This window comes from Dothidotthia symphoricarpi (genome assembly GCF_010015815.1).
Source record: "Dothidotthia symphoricarpi CBS 119687 unplaced genomic scaffold P153scaffold_19, whole genome shotgun sequence".
In the NCBI taxonomy this organism is placed as follows: Eukaryota; Fungi; Ascomycota; class Dothideomycetes; order Pleosporales; family Dothidotthiaceae; genus Dothidotthia; species Dothidotthia symphoricarpi.
This window is the reverse complement of record NW_022985026.1, coordinates 257,396-279,960: the sequence shown is the minus strand read 5'-3', so window position 1 is coordinate 279,960 and position 22,565 is coordinate 257,396. Positions and strand designations below refer to the sequence as shown.

At 53.5% G+C, this 22,565-nt stretch overlaps 9 protein-coding genes across 9 annotated transcripts; 3 read left to right on the top strand and 6 right to left on the bottom strand.

Annotated features, from left to right (window-relative positions):
• Nucleotides 1-147: 147 nt before the first annotated feature.
• P153DRAFT_299138 (uncharacterized protein) lies at nucleotides 148-834 on the bottom strand (the record flags this gene model as incomplete). The annotated part of the gene is made up of 1 exon (XM_033664263.1): nucleotides 148-834. The coding sequence occupies one exon, from the start codon at nucleotides 832-834 to the stop codon at nucleotides 148-150; it is 687 nt and encodes a 228-aa protein (XP_033520092.1).
• A 994-nt stretch (nucleotides 835-1,828) lies between these two features.
• On the bottom strand, nucleotides 1,829-2,971 carry P153DRAFT_299070 (poly-binding protein 4; the record flags this gene model as incomplete). Its single annotated transcript, XM_033664259.1, has 2 exons — nucleotides 1,829-2,523; nucleotides 2,581-2,971. The coding sequence occupies 2 exons, from the start codon at nucleotides 2,969-2,971 to the stop codon at nucleotides 1,829-1,831; spliced, it is 1,086 nt and encodes a 361-aa protein (XP_033520091.1).
• Nucleotides 2,972-3,743: 772 nt separating this feature from the next.
• P153DRAFT_378550 (GroES-like protein) lies at nucleotides 3,744-4,944 on the bottom strand (the record flags this gene model as incomplete). Its single annotated transcript, XM_033669803.1, has 4 exons — nucleotides 3,744-3,846; nucleotides 3,893-4,723; nucleotides 4,778-4,794; nucleotides 4,843-4,944. The coding sequence occupies 4 exons, from the start codon at nucleotides 4,942-4,944 to the stop codon at nucleotides 3,744-3,746; spliced, it is 1,053 nt and encodes a 350-aa protein (XP_033520090.1).
• Nucleotides 4,945-5,369: 425 nt separating this feature from the next.
• Nucleotides 5,370-5,752, bottom strand: P153DRAFT_299604 (yippee zinc-binding protein; the record flags this gene model as incomplete). Its single annotated transcript, XM_033664287.1, has 2 exons — nucleotides 5,370-5,603; nucleotides 5,654-5,752. The coding sequence occupies 2 exons, from the start codon at nucleotides 5,750-5,752 to the stop codon at nucleotides 5,370-5,372; spliced, it is 333 nt and encodes a 110-aa protein (XP_033520089.1).
• Nucleotides 5,753-6,647: 895 nt separating this feature from the next.
• On the top strand, nucleotides 6,648-8,894 carry P153DRAFT_91612 (TPR-like protein). Its single transcript, XM_033673489.1, has 3 exons — nucleotides 6,648-8,560; nucleotides 8,617-8,678; nucleotides 8,735-8,894. The coding sequence occupies exons 1-3, from the start codon at nucleotides 6,822-6,824 to the stop codon at nucleotides 8,797-8,799; spliced, it is 1,866 nt and encodes a 621-aa protein (XP_033520088.1). The 5' UTR covers nucleotides 6,648-6,821; the 3' UTR covers nucleotides 8,800-8,894.
• Nucleotides 8,895-9,718: 824 nt separating this feature from the next.
• P153DRAFT_360036 (uncharacterized protein) lies at nucleotides 9,719-12,937 on the bottom strand (the record flags this gene model as incomplete). The annotated part of the gene is made up of 6 exons (XM_033666897.1): nucleotides 9,719-10,630; nucleotides 10,690-11,071; nucleotides 11,121-11,717; nucleotides 11,781-12,542; nucleotides 12,606-12,609; nucleotides 12,673-12,937. 6 exons carry the CDS (start codon nucleotides 12,935-12,937, stop codon nucleotides 9,719-9,721), a joined length of 2,922 nt encoding a protein of 973 aa, XP_033520087.1.
• A 2,909-nt stretch (nucleotides 12,938-15,846) lies between these two features.
• On the top strand, nucleotides 15,847-16,824 carry P153DRAFT_389144 (ribosomal protein L13; the record flags this gene model as incomplete). Its single annotated transcript, XM_033670818.1, has 5 exons — nucleotides 15,847-15,870; nucleotides 16,007-16,139; nucleotides 16,265-16,318; nucleotides 16,371-16,629; nucleotides 16,686-16,824. The coding sequence occupies 5 exons, from the start codon at nucleotides 15,847-15,849 to the stop codon at nucleotides 16,822-16,824; spliced, it is 609 nt and encodes a 202-aa protein (XP_033520086.1).
• A 431-nt stretch (nucleotides 16,825-17,255) lies between these two features.
• Nucleotides 17,256-19,362, top strand: P153DRAFT_91413 (acetyl-CoA synthetase-like protein). Its single transcript, XM_033673488.1, has 2 exons — nucleotides 17,256-18,909; nucleotides 18,982-19,362. The coding sequence occupies exons 1-2, from the start codon at nucleotides 17,463-17,465 to the stop codon at nucleotides 19,296-19,298; spliced, it is 1,764 nt and encodes a 587-aa protein (XP_033520085.1). The 5' UTR covers nucleotides 17,256-17,462; the 3' UTR covers nucleotides 19,299-19,362.
• A 778-nt stretch (nucleotides 19,363-20,140) lies between these two features.
• P153DRAFT_91315 (uncharacterized protein) lies at nucleotides 20,141-21,818 on the bottom strand. Its single transcript, XM_033673487.1, has 4 exons — nucleotides 21,232-21,818; nucleotides 20,989-21,162; nucleotides 20,564-20,920; nucleotides 20,141-20,475 (listed from the first exon to the last, which is right to left on the bottom strand). Exons 1-4 carry the CDS (start codon nucleotides 21,499-21,501, stop codon nucleotides 20,284-20,286), a joined length of 993 nt encoding a protein of 330 aa, XP_033520084.1. The 5' UTR covers nucleotides 21,502-21,818; the 3' UTR covers nucleotides 20,141-20,283.
• Nucleotides 21,819-22,565: the final 747 nt, after the last annotated feature.

Below are 22,565 nucleotides of genomic sequence, written 5' to 3'. Positions count from 1 at the left end.
CGTCGCGAAAGCAAGTACGCGCTCAAATGCTCAAACAGTCGTGATATCGTGAACCCCGCCAAAAGAAATGCTCACCAGACCCAAAACGCCAAATCCATGCAAAAACTCCGCGCAGAACGTCCGCGGCGAACCCTCAACACAGGTCGCTCACGCCTCTCCCCTCACAATCCTCGCAACCGCACTCTTCACAAGCACCCACATCGGCCCAGCATTGACCTCCTTCTTCGCGTTACCTCGCCCATCCCCATCTTCTAGCCCACACTTCCTCTTCCACTCCTCCTTCCATCCTCTTTCCGTACTCTGCTGCTGAACCTTCAGCAACTGACCTGCACCCCGCCTCCCCTGCTGTTTGTACCCCCGCATGAAGCATTCCCATTCAGGTCTTTCTTTGACAAACACCACCACACCGTTCCCTGCATCGATCGGCTGCGAGTTGCTCAGAATTCGAGCTTCCCAAGCACTCCCCATTTGCTGGAATGTCCACGTCGCCGTGTGCAATACAAAATAGCGTTTTCTTTTACCGAAGCGGGACGCGGCGCTACTGCTCGGTGTAATCCAGCGCTCCGCGCGAGCCCAGATGCCATCTGCTAGCGCTTCGTGGAGAAGTGCGGAGGGCACATAATTGCGGCAGGTGAGAAGTAGTTTGTTGCGGAGAAGAGTCAGGTTGATATCTGGGTGTGCTGTGGGGACCTGTGGTGTATACGACAGAAGTGGTTTGCCGATGCGTGTTGAGCGTGGTGTAGGCCTTGAAATGCGTCCCGAGATGACACCTCGTCCTGAGATGGGGATTGTGAACTGGTGGGGGGTGATTGTCTGCGTCTGAACAGGAGCCATGCTGGTGTGATTGTCGTATGAGTCTTCCGTTGTAGTGCTATACCACAGCTCTGTAAAGCAGTCCGTGATTCGTGATCCGTAGGTAGCGTCAGGTCGTCAGGTCGTAAAAGCGTGAAAATTGAGGAAGAGGAGCATGCAGCAGGAAAAGAAAAGTGCGGTCAAACGTATTTTAACCAAACGCAGCAGTCGCCTCGAACAGGCATAGCTGGAAAGGATTCCATCTCGGAAATCAGTCGGCGTACGAAATGTTCTCGTATCCTGGGTCTACCCTGGCGGTGTGGCGGTCATCTGGAAGGATAAGCGAGACACTGCCGTTGCCGAACCTCACCGCATCAGTTTGCGAACTACACTTCCTACAAATCCTGACGCGAGTGGCTGAATATGGACATGACTCTGATACCAGATTTGTTTGTGGAGAGCGTCAGAAGCGAACAGCATCACTTTCGTTCTCATATATCATGTTGCCTGTCTCCAGTTGCCATCACATAGATATCAGAGTTTTAGATTGTTTGGTCGTGACTATAGAGGGGGAAGGAGGGCCCATAAAGGCCGAGTACAGGATCGGGGTAGGATGAGTAGAAGCAGGGGGAGTTTGAGGGTCAGATCGTGAGAGCTCAAAGTAGATGTGAGATGATGCGAATGAATCTCACTCCTTCTTCCAGCTTCCTCTGCCAATGACCCTCGAATCAAACAGAAAACAGACGAACAAACCCGCCTCGACACAGATCGTCGTAGGCAGATGAGCCAGTCGGATATCAAAAGCCATAAGTCATGACATTCATGAGGCGCCCAGCCTTGCACCATGCATCGTTCGATATTAAGTATACCCATGAGTAAAAAAAGAAATATCACCAGAACATCCGTGGTATTTATCGCGTATCAGAAACAAATGAAGCAATCCTTGCTTTTGATGTCGATCTTGGTGAGCACCCGGAACCCATGAAAAGCTTGTGGCATTGGAGTGGACCATGGCCACAAGGCTGTGTGTATACACTCAGTCTTGGGCCTGGCTACGTCGCATCTTCTCCGCCTCCAAGTTTTCATACAGGAGGTACAGGGCCTTCTCGTTAGCGGCGGCGCTTCCAGTAATCGTGAACATGCGTTCGCCGGTGTCATCGTGAGGTGCCTTGGCAATGGAGATGCGCGCGCCGGATGTCTTGCGGATCTCGCTGATCTTGCTGCCACCGCGGCCAATAATACATCCGACCATGTCTGAGGGAATGCTGATGTTCTGCGTCTGCATCTCCTCTCCATCCTCGGTGTGCGTGGGAGGTGGGGGTCGAGTGGCAGCGTCGGATCCAGATCGGCGAGAGTGAGTGGGAGGCGAATCACTGAAATCAGCACCATGACCAGTGCGGTTGTACGAACGACCTCCACTAGGACCAGCAGGAGCGCCGTTGGACAATGGACCAGGACCAGCACCAGGCTGAACCCTAACTGCGGGGTTGTATAGCACCGTGCCGTAGCCGCGCTCGGAGTCGTCGATCAGGCACTTGCCAATTTCCCAGAGGGCCTTCTCAATGCCTGCCGGGGAACCCTGGACTTCGACGATACGCTCAGTGGACTGGGGAAGCATTTCTTTCTGGGCGACCATGCGAACTCCAGAGGCATCTTGAATCTGCTTGATCTTCAAACCCTGGCGTCCGATGATGGTGCCCATCTGGTTGTGCGAGATGAGGAGACGAATGGCTGCACACGTTAGTAAGGACCCATCGCTCGCGCATTGTGCGCAACCAAGGTACATACGATGAGTTCCGTCGCTGCGAACGAGACCGCCCATGCCCATGGCGGGGGCACCGTCGAGCAGACCCTTGGCGACCAAGCCGTATGCCTGCGAGATGCCAGAGAGACTGCCAGTGACGGAGAGCACGCGGTCGTGGACGCCTTGGACGACCTTGCTGACGCCGGCGCGTACACCAGTCTCGTCGCGCAGGTCAGCGACATTCTTGCCAGCCTTGCCTATGATGACACCCGCCTCCTTGGACGAGACAATGGCACGGAGCGTGAGCTGCGACTCGGCGTACTCCTGCTCTGTGCGCGGGGCAGCGTCGCCCTCGCCATCGACATTCAGGCGGTCGAGCTGGTCGGCGACGCGGCTGACATCCTGGCCGGCTTGTTGTGGCTCCTCTGCAGACATGTTGTAGAAATGGCCGAAGACGTGCTGCGGCTGCGGTCAGTGACGTAGCTTCGCACGTGGCGCGTGGAGTCGCGCTACTTACGGGAGTGGTCGCGGAGACGTGAAGAGGATCGAGGGGGAGGGGGAGGGGGAGTAGGCGAAGGCTTGCAGAGTACCACGTCAGTGTCTGCTCGTTGCGGTGCGATCGAGTGGGAGCTACGTACAGAAGTGGCGGGGGAGGTGGTCGGTGCGGGCGGCGGAATGAACCGAGAGATGGACGGAGAAGGAGGGCAAGGGGCGGAGGGAGAGGAAGATGGGGGTGTGTCGGCGGGTGCGGCGGTAAACAGTCGAAACGTGCAGAAGTGAGGTGAGGGAGTCAGGAAAGGAATATATTCTTGGGTTGGGTAGCTCTTAGCGAGGCTAGTCCTGGATGATTAACATCTGTGGCAGGAGTAATGGGAGTGAGGCAGTAGACACTGGGTCATTTTGCACACAACCTGTGACTGCCCAAGCTGTGACTGTCGAAGCAGCGACCGACTGCTATGCATCGTCGCAGTCGCAGCCCTGGAATGGTGTGAGCTGTTATCCAGCTTACCTGCCCCGCATCTACCGATACTTTGTAGACGCACTGGCCATGTAAACGGTCATCGCCAAGTGCTGCCTGCGCCTCTCGTTGATGTTTGACGACTTGGAAATAACCCAGCTACCATACCCAGACGCCTGTTGTATGCTTCAATACCCTACCAACCCCGTCCAATGCAACTCTCCCACGCTCTCAAATGTCTGCCGCAACCTACTTCTGAGCCTCAAAAATGACCTTCTGCACCTTCATCTTGTCAAACACGTCATACCCCTCAACAGCCTCGCTCAAAGGCATGATCTTGTCGGCCATGAACCTGCATCCGTCAGCAACACCCTTATCATAGTATCAACTTCGCTTACCCAAGCTTATCCTGATGCCTTTCCAAGCTCTTCAGCGCCTCCTCAAAAATGCTCCTCACAGGACATCTCCCCATCTGAAGTCTCATATTCTTGCCGTAAGCCTCGCTTCCCGTCCATGGAATCTCTCCGTTGTGAACACCCACACTGGAAAGCACTCCCCACGGCCTCAAAAGCTCGAAGCCCATCCGCAGTGCTGGGGACAAGCCCACGACTTCAATCACAGCATCCGCACCCCGACCATCGGAGAGTTCTTTGACGCGGTTGTTCAGGCCCTCGCGGTCTGTTTGAAAGTTCCATGGCTCGGCGCCTAGAGTCTTTGCAAGATCAAGACGCGAGGGGACTGAATCGACAGCAAGGATGTGCTTGGGCTTGAAGTCGATGATATTGCACAGCGCGCAAAGAGCGACGGGACCACATCCAATCAGAACCACGACTGCGTCTTTGATCTCCTCGGGTGTGAAGTGCTTGAACGCGTTCTTGGCTGCAAACATGCCCGTGGGGAAAATGTCTGCCATGAGAACCAGAGCCTCGTCCTTGATGCCTGGCGGCGCTTTTACGGCTGTTGAATCGGCAAGCGGCACACGAACATACTCTGCTTGCGCGCCGTCGAGGCCGACGCTACCGAAGAGCTGGCTTTTGACGCAGCGGGAAGAGAAGCCGCGTGTGCAGTAAAAGCATTCACCGCACGACGTTGTGAATGGGCAAACAACGTGGTCGCCTGCTTTGAGAGTTTTGACTGAAGATCCTGCTTCGTGAACATGGCCAGTAAATTCATGTCCCATGACAAAGTCGGTGCCAGATGGCTGATGGCCGCGAAAGACGTGCAGTTCACTGGGATTTATTGATCAGATGTACAAAGTATAACCGGAACCGGGTAAGCCATACCTGCCGCATAGTGCTGTCTACATGAGGTTAGCAAAAGACGTGGGAAGCATGTTGGAGGAGAGTACCTTGTCAACTTTGACAATGACATCGGTTGGCTCCTTGATCTTGGGTATTGGCCGGCTTTCGATTACCACTTTTCCAGGCGCTTTGAACACGACTGATTTCATAGTATCGTTCCCCATGGTTATATGATGAAGAGATGTAGATTGCCAAGGATGGAAAAGATGTGGTATGAAATAAGAGGCAAAGAGGGAGCCACTCGCCGAGGTTGGCGTGGTTGCGGGGTAAATAAGCCGCGCAGCAGTGAGCAACTGTAGTTGCGCAAGTTGCAAGTTGCAGCGGTTTGCTATTGTCACAATCACCATGGCAAACATGTCTGAGGCGTGTCTTGTGTATGCCATGTCGAAGAATGACTGCAGAAAGACATGGCAGAGTAAATGGATTCCTGTGTCGTGCCCAAACGCCCAAAACGCCCATACTCCCAATACATGTTAGCTACCCATATTCAGTACACCCAAGATGCGTTTATGAAAGGTTTGTAGCTCGTCAAGACTGTGCGCTCTGGTGGAGAGGGAGCGATTCGTGTGCTGTCTCACGAGACGGTACACAGCAACTCTGCTTCGAGGATGAACTTGCCCTCCTTGTACTTTTCACTGGCCTCATAAGCCTTGTCATATTTCCAGCCCACCGTCTCCTTGCACTGGCGACAGTGGATGTCGCGTACTATGTGACGGCCGGTCGTCATGTTGCGCTCGTTGGGCTCCGACTCTGTAATGTTGACAACGCTGTCGAAAAGGTATGCTTTGCCGTGTTGCCCGCGGAAGTTCTGGAGCCTGTCAGTATGGCGTATTCCGGGCGTGGGGGACGCAAACCGACTCTGCTGAGGATGTCGTCGTGGTTGGAGAGGTGCGTCTTGCAGTTCTTGCAGCCGTATATGCGCGTGGAGTTGAGGTAGATGTTGTATGCGAGCCCCATGGCTGGTGACGGGTGCAGGTGGTGCAGTGGTGCGAGACGTGTGGGCTTGTGGAGAGGCTATGCTGACGGGGAGAGGCTATGGACGAGGTGTTGATGAGGCAGGAAGTCGCCGCGGACTAGTTTGGAGGGCGAAGACGATGGCTTTCACGGGCAGAGGTGGGCACAGTAATGAAGACAGAGCATGCGGTTAGACAGGTGGCTCAAGAGACGGACATGTGAGAGTGAGAGTGGGAACGGGACGTGAGGATGTTGGTCGGGGTTGCAAGGCGTCAGGCGTCGGCGTGATGACGGTGGAACGGTCGGTTGCAGGCCTGGACGCTGGCATCACCAAGCCTATGGCTACACGGTTCTCCTCGCCAGCACGCTATCTAGAGGGAATCATGGCCGCACACGGACGGGGTACGAGAGTGAGCAGTTGGTCTGCGTGCAGGGAACATGGAGTTGGGACATGGAGTAGGGACACGGAGCTGGGGACTGCGGCTGACTCTGCGGGACAATGTGCAGCGAGGGGACAAGACTTGGCGGACGTGTGCAAACACAGCCGGCGCGTGATTGGCAGGCGGGCAGTGGAATGGCAGACGACAGTTGCATGTTTATCGAGTGAATGTGTGTTTACGGTTTGCCATGACGTTGCGGTTGGTGCTGCCATTGGCCGTGCAGGCTGGTTGACGGTGCCATCCCCAACCTCACTGCATGCGGACTGGGCCCCACGACGGAGCATGCCTCGACTCGCCCCGACGACAAGACGGCAGCGGCTTCACGTCCGCTGGGCGGCCCGGGTGGACAGGCAGAGGCAGCAGTGGCCGTGGACGGGGAGGGTGATTGGCGTCGGCGGGCGATTGCGCTGTGGGCGGCGTCCAATGCAGGCCGACGCAGGCTGCGGCGCGCAACTGCGGTGGCCTGGGGGCAGTTTTGTTAGCGGGACAGGCGTCGGGCGTGGAAGCTTCTCGCACCCTCGTCTCGCACCAAAATCCAACCGTGACCAAACTTTTTGGTGGTTCCGGACAGTGACCGCAGCCCCCGCCTCGCCCTCGACGACGCTGCCCTGCCCTCCGCACGCTCGCCTCCGATGGTGCTTCCCTCCCTCTTCAACAAAGCCGCAAAGAAGTCCAAGCCCGCCGACAGCCCCAGCCAGACGCCGAAGCCCTTGTCGCGCAGCAACACGGGCACCGCTCCGCCCTCGTCGCCCGCCCACTCGCGCGTGAGGGACCGCGAGCGCACCGCCAGCAGCCGCCGCTCGTCCAAGCACGACACGCGCGACTCGCACCCGCTGAACCTGCCGCCCGAGGAGCGCCAGCGCCTGTCCTTTGCCATGTCCTCGGCCATGGCTGACCAGCCCCTGCCCTCGCCCACGCCCACGCCCGAGCCCATGATGGACGTCGACCGCGAGGCCTCCATGTCGCCGCCGCCCGCGAGCCCCACGGCCGCCCAGCAGCCGCCACCAGCAAACGGCGAGATGGAGGGCCGCCCAGCGCCCCCGCCGCACCGCTACACGGCCAGCCCGGCCCAGCAGACGGGCTCCTACACGGCCCCAGAGGTGCCCCCGCTGCCGGCCGAGGCCCCGACCATCGACGCCGAGGACTACAAGGCGGCGGGCAACAAGTTCTTCAAGATCCGGGACTACCCCGCCGCCATCCGCGAGTACTCCAAGGCCATCGACGCCGACTCCAAGAACGCCACCTACTACTCGAACCGCGCCGCCGCCTGCATGTCGGCCAACCGCTTCGCCGAGGCCATGGAGGACTGCCGCCGCGCCGACGAGCTCGACCCGAACAACATGAAGATCCTGCTGCGCCTGGGGCGCGTCTACACGAGCATGGGCCGCCCCGACGAGGCCGTGCAGGTCTTCCGCTCCATCAACGCCACGGCCAAGGACACGCAGCCCGCCCTGACCATGCAGAAGCACCTGCGCATGGCCGAGCAGACGTTCCACAACGGCGGCGCCGGCTCCATGGTCATCTACGCCCTCAACGAGGCCGAGAAGGGGCTGGGCGCCGGCGTCGACAAGCCGCGCAAGTGGCAGCTGCTGCGCGGCGAGTCGCACCTGCGCATGGGCAACGTCAACGCCCTGGGCGAGGCGCAGAACGTGGCCATGTCGCTGCTGCGCAACAACAGCAACGACCCGGACGCCCTCGTCCTGCGCGGCCGCATCCTGTACGCACAGGGCGAGAACGACAAGGCCATCCAGCACTTCCGCCAGGCCCTGAGCTGCGACCCGGACTTCAAGGACGCCGTCAAGTACCTGCGCATGGTGCAGAAGCTCGAGCGCATGAAGGAAGAGGGCAACGCCGCCTTCAAGGCCGGCCGCATCCAGCACGCCGTCGACACATACACGGGCGCCCTGCAGGTCGACCCCGCCAACAAGAACACAAACTCCAAGATCCTGCAGAACCGCGCCCTGTGCCAGTCCCGCCTGAAGAAGTGGACAGAGGCCGTGGCCGACTGCGACAGGGCCCTCGAGCTCGACCCCGCCTACACCAAGGCCCGCAAGACAAGAGCAAAGGCGCTAGGCGAGTCGGGCAACTGGGACGAGGCGCTGCGCGAGTACAAGGCCATCCAAGAGGCCAACCCGTCCGAGCCCGGCATCGCAAAGGAGATCCGCAACGCCGAGCTCGAGATGAAGAAGAGCAAGCGCAAAGACTACTACAAGATTCTCGGCATCGAAAAAGACGCAACAGAACAGCAGATCAAAAAGGCATATCGAAAGCTGGCCATCATACACCACCCCGACAAGAACCCCGGCGACGAGGAGGCTGCTGAGAGATTCAAGGAGATCCAGGAGGCCCATGAGACGCTGAGCGACGCAGAGTACGTGTGACCCAATCCATCAAACATGCCTTTGTCCGTGACTAACATCCTTGCAGAAAGCGTGAGCGCTACGACTCTGGCGCAGATCTCATTGATCCCTCCGACATGTTCGGCGGCGGCGGCGGCGGCCACCCATCTGGCGGCATCGACCCAGAGATGCTATTCAACATGTTTGGCGGCGGCATGGGCGGTGGACGCGGGGGCGGAGGCGGCTTCCACTTCCAAACGGGCGGGGGTAGTCCGTTCGGGGGCATGGGAGGGGGCATGCCCGGCGGCGGAGGCAGGCAAAGAGGCCAGGGATACCCGGGTAACTTTCCCTTTTGAACAAGAAAAAAAAGCATCCCCTTCACAAAACCCGTCAACTTCCAAAGTCTTTACCAGCCTGCTGCGTAGGCAGATGGCAGGCTCACACGTTTCTCGCTTCATGTTTATACTTTACGCATGGCGTTGATTACATGGGACATGGGACATGGGAAGCGCGGCCCTTTGCGGGACCCATACATTAGATTGCTATCTCGTTTGGCCGTTGTGCATGTAGTTGTAGCAGCATTGCTGGGCGTCTCGTCTTTCCCTGGGCTTCTAGATGGCGACTGTGTGTGGACGGAGTAATATATCCAATTCACAAACTCGGACATCTTGTTTTTTCTGCACCTCTTCTGTACGATCAAGGGTTGACATCTCACAACGAATCTCAGGACGACAAGGTTGAATACTCGGCTTGAATTTTGTAGTCTACCCAAGTTGCTTCGGAAGACGTCGTTACGTCATTGCGTCCAAGCTCCTACAAGTCAAGCCCAAACGCCGGAAATGTGTCTCGTCCTGCTGGTATCGTAAAGACACGTTGATGAAGGCGTGCAAAAAGAAAAACAATTATGCAAAACAACAAGAATTGCTAAACCAAATGCAAAGATCATGCCTTCAAGCTCCATGTCGGCTGGCCGGTCGTCCAACGGGGGTATCGTGCTTTTGATTAAATTGAATTGAATCGAACCGAATCCGTAAATCTGGATATGCGTGACGCCATTACTCTTCACCATAAATGTCGTGCGTCCGTCTTGGAGATTGTTCATTACACTGTGCGTCCGCTCTCGTCAGCACGAGCATACCGTCACGGATAGCGAATTCGTGGCATCTCTGCTTCACTGTCCAAACACCACCTCATTGCCAGCCTCCCATCTCCGAATCATGCGACCCAAACTGTACATTCCCAGCAAATGGCGGTCTTACGCTATGCATCCCTAGACTAGGGTCGAGAAATGGCTGTGCCCACTCCTCTTGGTTGAGCAAATCGTCGAACTGCATGTTCGGGGCCATCATCTGCACACTCGGACTCCCATGTTGACTTGGGAATCCACGTTGCGCAGGTGCGCCTTGCATTAGATACATGGGCCTCGACCCGTAGAGCTGCACTTCATTCTCAGTTGGGTGTCTGGGAGGGAAACCTGGGGGGTGGAATGAGGTAGGTTGTAACTTCATATCTACACCCGACATGTGCAGAGGGAGTCCACCAACGGCCGGAGAGTCGATCCTGCGCTCGAACATCTGGGGGTGTTGGTTTTCGAATGTAGTCATCGGTTGATTTGGATAGGCCAAGGGATCGGCCGAGGGAAACATCATAGTCGAGATGTCCGATATCGGCACATTCAGGCCTGATGGGGTTGTGAGCGAACTCACCAACGGTGTGGACGGGAAGGATTGTTGGTGTTGCTGCGTTTGACTTGGCATGACACTGAAGGACGCCAGACCAGTTGTGGACGAGGTAGGCGCAGGTCTAGGCAATGCTTCGAAAAAGTCTGGTATCGACGGATTAGGTGGGTTGAATGAGTCCATTGGATGGCTTGAAAGATGTATTTGGGAAACTGGTAGCGAGTGGCCAAGAGCGCTGCGCTTCGTGTCAGGCATGCCTTCTGGGTAGGTATTAGCGCGCCGCGGGACCCCGGAGCCATCTTCTTGTTGCAGCAAATGCGGGCGGAATGCTTGGGGCTGTGGCGAACTTTCTTGGCGCCGTTTCCTCGACTCGGCAATCTCTCTACCGTGCTTGGCCGACTCGGGCAGCCTCTCGAACATGCTCTGCGATGTATGGTTAGCCTGCATGCTATCATTGGGACGCCTTAGCGTGGTCCACCTACGTTCAACGCAGCGCTGCACCGGTCAGCTGCCATACTCCGCTTGGCAAAGAACGCTAGCACCTCTTTGCCTTCCCGAGCGTCACGTAGAAGCTCAAAGCTGGTGGGGCTGCCAGGATTCTCCAATACGAAATAAATGATGGAGACAATGGAGAAGAACGTCGTGTACATGGAGAACCAATTCGCCCCGTTCAGCAAACCCCGCTTTCTCATCTCCGTAGATATGTGGACAATGTTACGAGACACGCTGACGCATGCAGAAGCGCATGCGAACGCTCTTTGATCGACGGTCTGATCCCTGTGAGACTGTGAGACATAATGCAGGAAGGGACGGTAGAGTAGTAGCTGGGCGTGTCCAAAAGCCATTCGGAGGAGCTGCTGCGATCTGCATCATGGTAAGTAAATGTATCTCACTACTATTACAGCTAACATACCTAATAATAATTTGTGGAGCTTCTCCTCCAGGTTTCAATGCTGTAGGTAGTTCGTCCAGCCATAGTGAAAGCTCTTGCTCAATTTCTCGGATCTTAGAGTAGCTCACTGTATATGTCACCGAGTTCTTGCCATCTGATTGCGTCCCCTTGATGGGATAGACATATCGACATATCTTGCTCAGTACCTGAACGATTCGTGTATGGGCATTGAACGCAGCCATGACGGATATCTGTCCTCTCGGCATCGGCAAGATCTCCGTCTCAGTAATGTACTCATCGTCCACTTCAGCTGGCCATTCCTGATCGACGTCTTCGTCTTCTAGGAATCGCGGCAAGCCAAGCATTGCTCCCACGTAGGTATCCATGCGTCGAATAACCCAAAACAGGCGCTTTCGAGTCTCGGATTCAATTGGATTGAACTTTGCATTGAAAGAGCGATGAAGCCCCATGCGCAACGCGGAACGTAGAGCTACTCCAATATAAGCGTAACAGGTACTTAGCTTGGCCGAGCATTGTAAAAACTGTATCATGAAAACGATAGCTTGTAGGGATGTCAAGTCTCTACAATCTGTGATATCGAGGAGCTGACGAGACGCCCTAAAGTACGTGAAGCTGGCGTGCGTTAGATAAGCTTGGTTGTCGACCGAATCTTCGACTTACCCCTCCTCAACAAGAGGCTCATAATCGGCCTGTTCAAGCTCAGATTGACTCTTTGAGAAAAGTTTACCGAGAGCTAGTACGGCGTATAGTAATGGTAGGAAGCTATTTTCGGCATTGGTGTAATCGTCTGGCGATGTGTCATAGATACGGTCCAGTTGTTTGTAGAAAGTAGGCAAATGTACCACCCTGAGCATGGAGCTGGCATCGATGATGGCAGTATTACAAAGAGACCGTGCCTCCTCTTTACCTGGTAAGTCTGTGCCAGGCGGAAGAGCAGTAGAAGATTCGGCGAACGATTGAGTAGATCTCGGAGATGGAGGGTCTTGAGACGATGTTCGGAACCGCAGAGATGATGAGGCCTTTGATGGAGTGTGAAACATATCCCCAAACTGCTGCAGTCCTCTCATGAAGCTCAGACCTGATGAATGACCGTGATAATCCCAGTTGCCTTCCTCGTCTAGATCCAACTGACCTGTCGCTTTCACCATGGCCTCTAGATGGGAATCGGGTACATCTTCCACAACATTCGGAGGGCGGTGAGCCATGTGCGGGTTAGCTGGGAACACGGACGGGCGCGGCGAGGCTACTGGCAATTGTGGGAGCAGTCCATTTTGGAGGTGAACGTCAATACTGGAATCATTCAGGTCTACAGTCGGGAGCACGACGTGCAGTAAGGCCTTCGCGCGCTTCAATTGGTTCTCTAGAGACTCGATGTACTGAGGAGTTGCATTGCGTCTACGGTTCGACGGCTGGTCGTACGTGCTGAATAACTGTTAGCGGCCAGTTCCCGCGTCTTGTTGAGCCACCGTGTGGCAGTGTAAATACCAGTCTGCGACGTGTTAGTATGTGCAATCTCCGAGCGCCGTGACGCTCAAGGTAGTCTGGGGCATACCGTAGCTGTAAACAGTACAGTGGGTGCAAGGCTGCTTCCCATCGCACTTGATCTTCTTGCGTCGACATTCATCACATGCGCGTGTAACACGCCGTCTTTTCTGAAGAGGCTGAGGCTTTGTCACTTGATCGTCGGCGACACTATTGATCGGCGACGTGTCTTCGGTAAATTCAGGACTGTCTCCGTGTGGTGAAGCGTCATACTGCCCAGACCGGCCGGAGGCTGTGTAGGGACTTTCAGCCGTGGTAAGTGCTGGGGAAGCCATGGCGACAGTTAGGGAACTTGACTGTGGCTGGGGGGGTGCTGCGCCTAAGAGTAAATGGCGACATTGCCAGGATAGGTACAGTCAGCAGCGGAGGTGGGTCCAAGGAATAGGACTCTGATAGAGAATGTCGTAGCGCTGTTCCATGGCAGGCGTCCCGCCCTTGGACGCCGGGAGCGAGTCGTGTTATTTCCGCCGAGTGTGCTTTCTGACATCCAGCCTCAGGCCAAGATGTTTACGAGTGACGTGTACGATGGCGCGTCACGGTGGAAACGCCCGTGTCATTTCTTCCGCTTTGCTCCACCAAGTATGGGATGATGATATTTTTGAACGCATCCGGATAAGACAGCGGGAGCAAGCTGCACCACCTCACCCGCCAAGTAAAACTGCACCGCCATTCGCTTATCGGCAGGCTCAGGCCCCTCTTCATGGGCTGCCAACAAATCCCATTGCCACACTTGCGGGCGCCACCTACGCCACTCCAAGAATTGAGCCTTTGAATAGTAAAGCCTTACCGGGGAGCGGGGCATCCTTGCGCACGCTTCGTCCCATGGCGCATGCTTGGACAGGAGTGGCCTGATCGGCCTGGTTCGGTGTCCCAGCGCCTCGTCACATCCTCATTCGCACCCTGAAGGTTCTGCTTAGAGCAACTTGCAGCGATCAATGGATGACCGCATTCTGAAGATAGGCGGCCATGAGCATGATATGATCAAGAGGCTCCCAGAGATTAGCTGCTCGGGAAGCGTTCAAGAGCGAGCTCCCGACTGCACTGCAAGAGGCTAGTGTCGGATAAGAGTCACGCGGCGTGGCTTGACCTTACTGGGGCTGGTGGACCTTCTCTACTGTGATTGGTCCAGTGTGCAGTTCAGACGTCGCACAGATTCTTCGCACTGATGCCATGCCTGGGAAGCGTTGCAAGGTAGTCGATGAATAAAAGCCCAGCGGATGGGGTAGGAACTGATGAAGTCGGCGAGCCCACGGCAAGACTGCGCTCGAAGGGGCCGGCATCTGCCATCCATCGTGGCCATCGTGCTATATAATCTGGTTGCTCGGGTGCTGTGGATGATGTCGCCGAGCTTCCCAGAATCAAACATTACACTGTGGGTCTGCACAACTCTCTATGCCTCAATCAATAGCGGCTGCTTCCTTCCTACGGACCTGATTCATGCGCACAGTGCAAAATATTGCCCAAGGTATTGGACCGTGGGTGCACCGGTGTTCAGTTGGTAATCCTCGTCATTCCTGCCTCGTCGTGTCGTAGAGCCCTGCCAGACTTCTTGGACTATTCCAGAAATACATGGGTTTCGCTATACGCCGTGACTCTTGATGTGCGTTCGACTTCTACACTTCGCGTAAGATACCGTAAATAACGTTCGGATAAACCCACTGCCATTGTAGTTTAGTGTCTGCATGTGACCCAATCTTTTCGACCTACTGTCTGGGTAAAACGTCCACCAGCAACTTGTGCTTGTCGATGACTGTTGTTGTTGTTGTAAATTGGCATAGGTGGCAGACCCAGTGTGCTGGTTTCGGAAGCACGGGATGAGTAGGCAATGGTTGCCATACGATCCTGCCGCCAAGATTTAACGTTGCAATGTGGCATCAGGTGTGGCTTGAAAACGTTCCGTCATTTCCTACGGTAGTCTGTTGGGGGACGGCATAACTTTCCGCTCCCAACAACGGAGATGCTGGACATGCTTCTTCGTCCCTTCCATGATCAGCGTTTGGCGCGCGATAGCCAAGTCACCATATTCTAAAGTTGGCTGTGATTGTGAACTGGCATGCATATGGTTCAACCAAATGAATATTATGTAATGGCTATTAACATCGGCGGTGAGCAGATCATACATACACGGTTTATGAGAGCACCATCTCTACATATCCAGAATAGAGCAGTTACCGCACTGTATTCTACCTAATATCTTCGAACACTTTAGGACAACGTCGAAAGAACATTGAAGCCACCAAACATAGACAGACAGGTTTACGTCATCGCTGTGATATAGAAATCTGACCGGTATGAGTTATGCCGCGGAAGCACCGGGAGGATCTACGACATCGCCAAAGGTGCAGGTGGTGCTTACCATCACACAGTATTGAACAATGGGTTAGTATGCCAAGGTCCAAATAATGAACGCCTCAGAGTTGAGTCCAGTTCGCTGCAACTCAGTCACGTTTTCTTGACGAGCTGCAATGGGACAAGAGAATGTCCAAGCTACCGAATGGAACAGCTTAAATTGAGGTCGTAGACGCTAGTTGGTGAAGGATCTGACTTGAGCACCGTCCTGGACCTGAAGATGAAATCACGAGTTGAGGCGCATGGGCATGGGGAAAGCTTGGCTTGACTAAGACAGGTATTCTTTGTGCGGTGCACTCGCGACTGGGGTAAATAACCAGTGTGATAGTGTTGTGAAGCCAACTGGACGCAAGTGAGACATTTCCGGAATTCTTCATGTAGATTCCAGACCTGTCTGATCTTTCTGGCACTGAGTTCTTCATGTTATATCTCGAGTAACGGTCCTGTGCCAAAACCCTTAGGATGGCGGCGTTTGTATTTTGTGTCATCCAGTTGTGCGCAATCGGCGAGGAATAAGTTATTGGTGATTTCATCAAAGCCAGACAAACTGGACATATTACATCTCATGAGTCGCACCGCTACTTGTCAAATCGATTAGTATGTGCGTGATTCTATGTGTCTCCAACAAGCATAAAACTTCAGGAAAAATTAGGGCATTAAATTCGTCGTCGGCGAGCAATGTTCATGTGTAGCAGTGCTCGACCAGATGGTGGCGATGACTAAGGCAAGGTCCGTGCGTGGCTGCTAAGCGAAGCACACTTTGAAATCGCCCTCACAGCAGAGCAACCGGATCACGACAACTAACCTTACAGCACAGCACCCGGATTCGACCACCATGTCCACCTTCGAACCGGTCATTGTACGTACGCCCCGATCACCACGGCCCCAATTGCCCTGGAGCAGATGCGCGCTGGTTCCACGGCCATGGCATTTCGCGATTTCGAGAGCACATTACAGCCATCCAATGCAGGACCTCTGGCTGACAATGCTACCAGGTCATCGACGGCAAGGGGCACTTGCTCGGTCGCCTCGCCAGCACCGTCGCCAAGCAGCTCCTCAACGGCCAGAAGATCGTTGTTGTCCGCTGCGAGGCCCTCAACATCTCGGGCGAGTTCTTCCGCGCCAAGCGTACGTCTACCCCATCGAACACGAGCGAGAGATTGGGAGATCAGGTGGCATGAAGCGTGATGGAGAGTCTGGCAATACGGGGACATTTTGACTGTGAGGACATTGGCTGACGCGACGCAATACAGTGAAGTACTCGGCTTTCATGCGCAAGCAGACCCGTTACAACCCCACCCGCGGAGGTAAGCCAGCCCGATGATACAGGTCCGCGCTCCAGCTCACATATCATCACAGGTCCTTTCCACTTCCGCGCCCCGTCCAAGATGTTCTGGCGAACTGTCCGCGGCATGATTCCCCACAAGACGGCCCGTGGCAAGGCTGCTCTTGAGCGTCTTAAGACTTTCGAGGGTGTCCCCGCCCCATACGACAAGAAGAAGCGCGTCGTCGTTCCCCAGGCTTTGAGGGTGTTGAGGCTGAAGCCCGGCCGCAAGTACTGCACTGTCGGCCGTCTCGGTCATGAGTTTGGCTGGAAGTACCAGGATGTTGTTGCCCGGTACGTACACGATGCCATGGTTTCGGTAGAGAGAACAAAACTAACGAGCGTCACAGTCTCGAAGAGCGCAGGAAGGTTAAGGGTGCCGCATACTACGAGCGCAAGAAGGCCGCCAGGAGGCAGTTGGGTGAGGCCAAGAAGACAGCGACTGTTGACGGCAAGGTCCAGGAGCACCTCACCTCCCTCGGCTACTAGACATCGGCTTGCGATGAGTAATGTCGGTGCCTGTGGTGTGGTTCGGCGTGGAGTGCATTGGGCTCATGAGATCTTTTCTACCTTTATCATACTTCGACCGTTCGAATGGGTGTCCAGGCAAAAAGAGCATATCGATTTCCGGATGCTTACGTGGTTATGGGTTCTTCCAGGTCGGTCGGCTGTGTCTTCAGGTACACTTCTCGCTAGAGGGAATACGAAATGAAAATCCTACGGTTCATGGCACGGCCTGTTGACGGAGTTTTGCTGCAAATATATCCCGAGTTCGTTCTTTCAACCATGCGTCCTCTGTACATGCATCCTTGCTATGCGCACATCAAACCTAGTCAAGCTCGACAAGAGGGACGGAAGTCCGTGTCTAATCCGAGGTTAAACTGTATTCGACGTGTGTGGCTTGAGAGCCAGTTAGCGGAGAACCTCGGGCCTACGGTAACGTTCCCGTTACTAGGTATCTACCCCAGATCTCTCCCGCTCCTGTTGCTACTGCCCAATCTACGAATCTCAAAGCCGAGTGTACATGTATAGTGATCTCAGTGGCGGATAATTGCGACAACGCGCCTTTCTCCTAATCCTTGCTTCTTATTGATATCGACAACCACCAGAGCTAGTTGTGTAACACCATGCACGCCAAAGAACGTCTCAAGCAACTCGCATCCCACTTTACATCCGCGAGCCCTGTCCCTGGTCCTCCTCCCATTCTACCGGGCGACAGCCATGAGTATCATCACCGACACAACTTCCATACGCTGAGTCCGACGTCGTTTCTCTGGAGAGCAGCGCAGATTGAACCGGAAGCAACAGCAATCTACCACAAAACCGCGAACAACAAGATTTTGCAACGCTCTTATCTTGAGGCTGCAGATCGTGCGAGAGGTTTCGCTTATTTCCTAAGGAAGCACGGATACAAGAGAGTCGGCATACTATCGACAAACACACCAGCATTTTTAGAATCCATATTTGGCATCGCGGCAGCCGGAGCAGTCAATGTTGCCATCAATTATCGGCTAAAGCCGGATGATATATCCTACATTTTCCAGCACTCCGATGTGGATTTTATCATTGCAGACTTTGAGTTTGTGGACTTGTTAGACGGTTTCCGAAAGGAACGACCCAATGTGCCAATTTTGGTGGACACAGATACAGACGCGAGTGAAGGTGAGCTGTCCGGGCCATTTGACGAGGCTGTGTTGGAGGGACTGAATTACGATATTACAAACGGAAACAAGGGATGGACAGATCTGCAGGCGCAGGCAAAAGACGAGGAGGATGTTATTGCGCTGGCGTATACCTCTGGGACTACTGCAAGACCTAAGGGGGTGGAATATACGCATCGAGGTGTTTATCTCGCCGCTATGGCGAACATCATCGAGAGTGGACTGAACTACCACACCGGCCGCGCAAAGTACCTTTGGACACTCCCCATGTTCCATGCCACTGGCTGGACGTTTCCTTGGTCCGTCACCGCTGTGCGTGGTACACACTACTGCCTTCGTAGGATCGATTATCCAGAGATCTGGCGATTGCTCAAGGAGCAGGGCATTACACACATGAATGCCGCGCCTACAGTGAATATATTACTCTGCGCGGCCAAAGAAGCGGAGAGACTACCCCAACCTGTACGCGTCACGGTCGCTGCATCTCCACCCACTGCCTGGCTCTTCGAGCAAATGACCAACTTCAACCTTCAACCCGTACATGTCTACGGTCTTACGGAAACATACGGTCCCGTCACAAAAGGATACCATATGCCTTCCTGGGACGCCATACCCGAGAAAGAAAAGTACGCCAAAATGGCACGACAAGGACACGGCTTCATCGCCGCCTTGCCCATTCGGGTCATCAAGACGGAGCAGGATGCAGATGTGTTGATTGATGTGGAGCGCAACGGAAAGGAGATTGGAGAAATCGTGTTTGAGGGCAATATCTGCGCCAAGGGATATTACAAGGATGCAGAGGCTACAAGGAAGTTGTGGGCAGGTGGTGTCTCTCATAGTGGAGATCTAGCGGTCTGGCACGCAGACGGTGCGATTCAAATTTTAGATCGGGCGAAGGACATCATCATTTCCGGTACGTTCTTCTCGAGCAACTCTTCAGTCATGGAGATTTACTTCTCATTTGACGTGACTAATACAGTAGCAGGCGGCGAGAACATTTCCAGTGTGGCTCTTGAAGATATGCTTTCTACCCATCCAAATATCCTCGAAGTTGGCGTCGCTGCAGTGGCTGATTCACACTGGGGGGAGAGACCCAAGGCTTTCGTCACTACCAAGGACGGAAGTAACAGTGCGACATTTGGTGAAGAAGTTATCCAATGGGCCAAAGAGAATAGCAATATCTCGAGGTTTATGGTTCCAAGAGAGGTCGAGGTTGTGTCGGAGCTGCCGAAGACGAGCACAGGGAAAATTCAGAAGAACGTACTTAGACAATGGGCTAAGGGAAACCGAGAAGAGAAGTGAGGAGCATACTGTATTGTAGTAGTGTTTGATTAAGCTTCGGCTTTGTGAATAGCGTACAACCTCCTTCTTGCCAAGTTATTTACACTCGTGTAGTATCTTTAGTCTCCAGATACGCACTCGTCTCGAAATCATCGAGAGACGATTGATAGCACGAGTACGTCGAACTTGTTGCATGACCTATAGATATGATGAGAGATTTGATTCGCAACGCCAAAATATGGCCCAAGCATTTGACACTTCGTCATGATAAGGTTACTACAAATGGGGTTTCCACCAATTCACATATACAATCTCTACTCCTTATCATTTCTCTTGTTCCCCGCCTTGCTACTCGGCATACTATTGATCTCACGTACTTCCATTTGAGCCCTAGCCCAATTCACAGGCTGCTGCACATATTCTCTGCATCACCAGACGCATCCAATGCGCAATGTGGAAAAGTGTCTGATTGCGAAGCGGTACAGCAATGCACCAGAGAACACCAATACACAAGCAAGACTCTTCAATGCATGCCTTGTATTTACACATACAGACGACATGCAAAGCATCCTTATACCAGCTATCGAACAACATCAAAGTTGACACAAATTCATGGATTGATCACCCTTGTTTCCCTCTGTCTCTTGTCACCATAACCTAGAATGAACAACACAAGTAGTGGCAAAACTATGCCACTGAACCATTGACGCCAAACTTGCAAGCCCTACAGGAATGGCTGAAGGTCCCACAACTAATGCCCACAGTTTCTATACGCACTAGAGGTGTTTGAGGCTAGTCATCAACTGAAACGACGATTGCACATGAGGAGCTTGTATGTGTATGTCAGACATAAGGAAACACTACTTTGCGTTCTTTGTATTATAATACCGCTGAACTCAGCTAATTACATGCAACACAGGAAATCCAACAACTCTGTGTATATCGTACAAGATGATATGATCCATACGCCCATGTCAAGTATTTTCTCGACTCGTACAAACCACCACTAATCATCACCACCGGTGAACAACGTGCAAACAATGCTGGCAACAGCAATCCCACCTTGAATAGCAGGGTCAGCGTCTGCAGCAGATGCAGCAGCGGAGATCAACCCTAGGAACGTGTCACAAGGGAATTTAATATCGGTTGACTCGCCGGAGAAGGTGATCTGGGCTTTGATATTACTGTCGATATCGTACTGGATCAAATACGGGAACCCATTAGTATAAAAACGCTTCATATCCAGATTTTTATTAAATCAAACGAAAGTATGGGGGAATACTTACAGCAGTTGCTTGAACGTAGTTAACCATGGAGCATTTCTCGAATTCTACTGGGCCGCAACCGTGGGCAATGGATGGCGTCTCCCGCTTCAAACTGCATTGCGTCGCCCTTACTGTCTGACATTGCTTTGAAGACTGCAGCACAGCTCCGACAGTTGCGATCAGGTTGTCCACCATCTTTTGATCGCTATTAGCGAAGCCCTGAATCGTAAGGCTGCCTTTGGTCGGAACGATCTTGCTACTTGAGTCCAAATTTTCGAAGTCGATTTCTTCGGTAGTGCCCGCATCACAGCCATCTTTTTGACAAGACTTGGCTATGTCGGAGGTGATCTGATCGAAGTCATAGTTGCCGATGTCGAACTAATAGAGGCTAGATAAGCTTGCGATCTCATTGCGAAGTTGTTGTGATAGCAAGGCTCCGAACTTACGGTTGTGGCCCCAACTCTCACTCCAACATGAATATCAGGGTGATAAGGCTCTTCGTGAAGCTGGCACTGGTGAAATGTTTTGCCCTGGTCTCCAGAGCACCACTTCATACCGGGGCAATCGATTATCTCGGGATGCGGACGAGTGTTTCCAGGATAGGCCTGGGCGCATATATTCTACGCGATAAATAGTTAGATCAATTTCCAGGTCTAGTGAATGCAATAAAGTGTTATCAAATGACATACGCAATTGGGAGAATTGTATGATCCTCCACAAGTGTAGTAAAACCCTAATCCTTCACACGTGGAAGACCAAGCGTCGTTCGGATCACTGCCAGCAAGAGGTTTGATGATGCAAGTGCCACTTGGACCGGATAGGGGGCATTCGCATATTCCTTTGTGTTCGAGTGGATCGTATCGTCGCTCCACGTCTGAGATAGCTAGACGAGGAATGCCGGCCGCGATTGAGGACAAGCAGTTCGAGGCAATAAGGAGAAAGAATACCAAGATCGTCATCTTGATCGATAGTTGCTTATTATGGCTGATCTTGATCGACTTGTTGGAGGAGTGAAAGTGGTTCAGATAATGAGTAGCCTGAATGGTAGAGACAACAAAGGTTGGTAAAGTGTCGACTGGTACTACCACTCTCTTTTATAGTTATAGGACACCATATCAGATGCTCGCCCAGATTGATCCTCCTCCTTACGCGGGTACGCGGTAGCACGAAATAGAGCTCTCTCCATATTTCATTTGTCTACAGAGGGAAATTATCGTCTTTGGGGGCCTACTTACTTGAAATTGGTGGCTGACGAGCAAGGCAACCCAGTGCTGTCTCTTGAGCTTTTATTCACTTATAGCAGTGTCCGACTTGGGACACAAGCAAGATTGGCTCTTCTTCCGACCGAATAAACTCTTCACACTCATGTGGCCACAGAAATCGTTCCGGAATTAGGTTTGGGGGCTGTTGTGCAAATACGGCTCAGCCTTTCTCGTTTCAGCCTTTCAAGTCAACGGAACTATCTACAATTATGATTGGATTCGGGTGTCACCTGTAGTGAGGCTGAGCTTGGCTTCTGCCTGGTACCAGACTTTGAAGATCAAAATGCGTCTAGACCCGCGAATAGGGAAGCTACATCATATTTGGCTGGTTGTTATGCATGGCATTGGCGATTGGCTGGAGAGTGAAGTTGGAATGGGAGTGAAATTGAAATGAGAGGCAACGAGGCTGTGACTAGGAAATGCTTTCGAAGACCGGTGAAGCGGGGTAAGAGCAACTCAATCATGATACGCGTCTCCTCAAAAAAACAATCTACCTTCCTAGTGGTTTTGACGCTGTTTAACTCCTCCCCGTCACCTTCAGGCTTTGGGGTTTCGTTCTCAAACTCTACTTTTGCTACGTCATCTTCAGCTTCTGCGATCTCACGACTGAGCTGGTTGTTGATCCCGTGATTAATGGAAGGGGAGGGCGTCTCTACGAGCGGGGAGGTTGGGGTAGTGGAGAAAGCCTCACTTTGAGATGTAGAAGTTTTCTTGTCTTCAGTTGCTGGCTTTTCTCTTTTGGCCTCTATAACAGTGCCAGG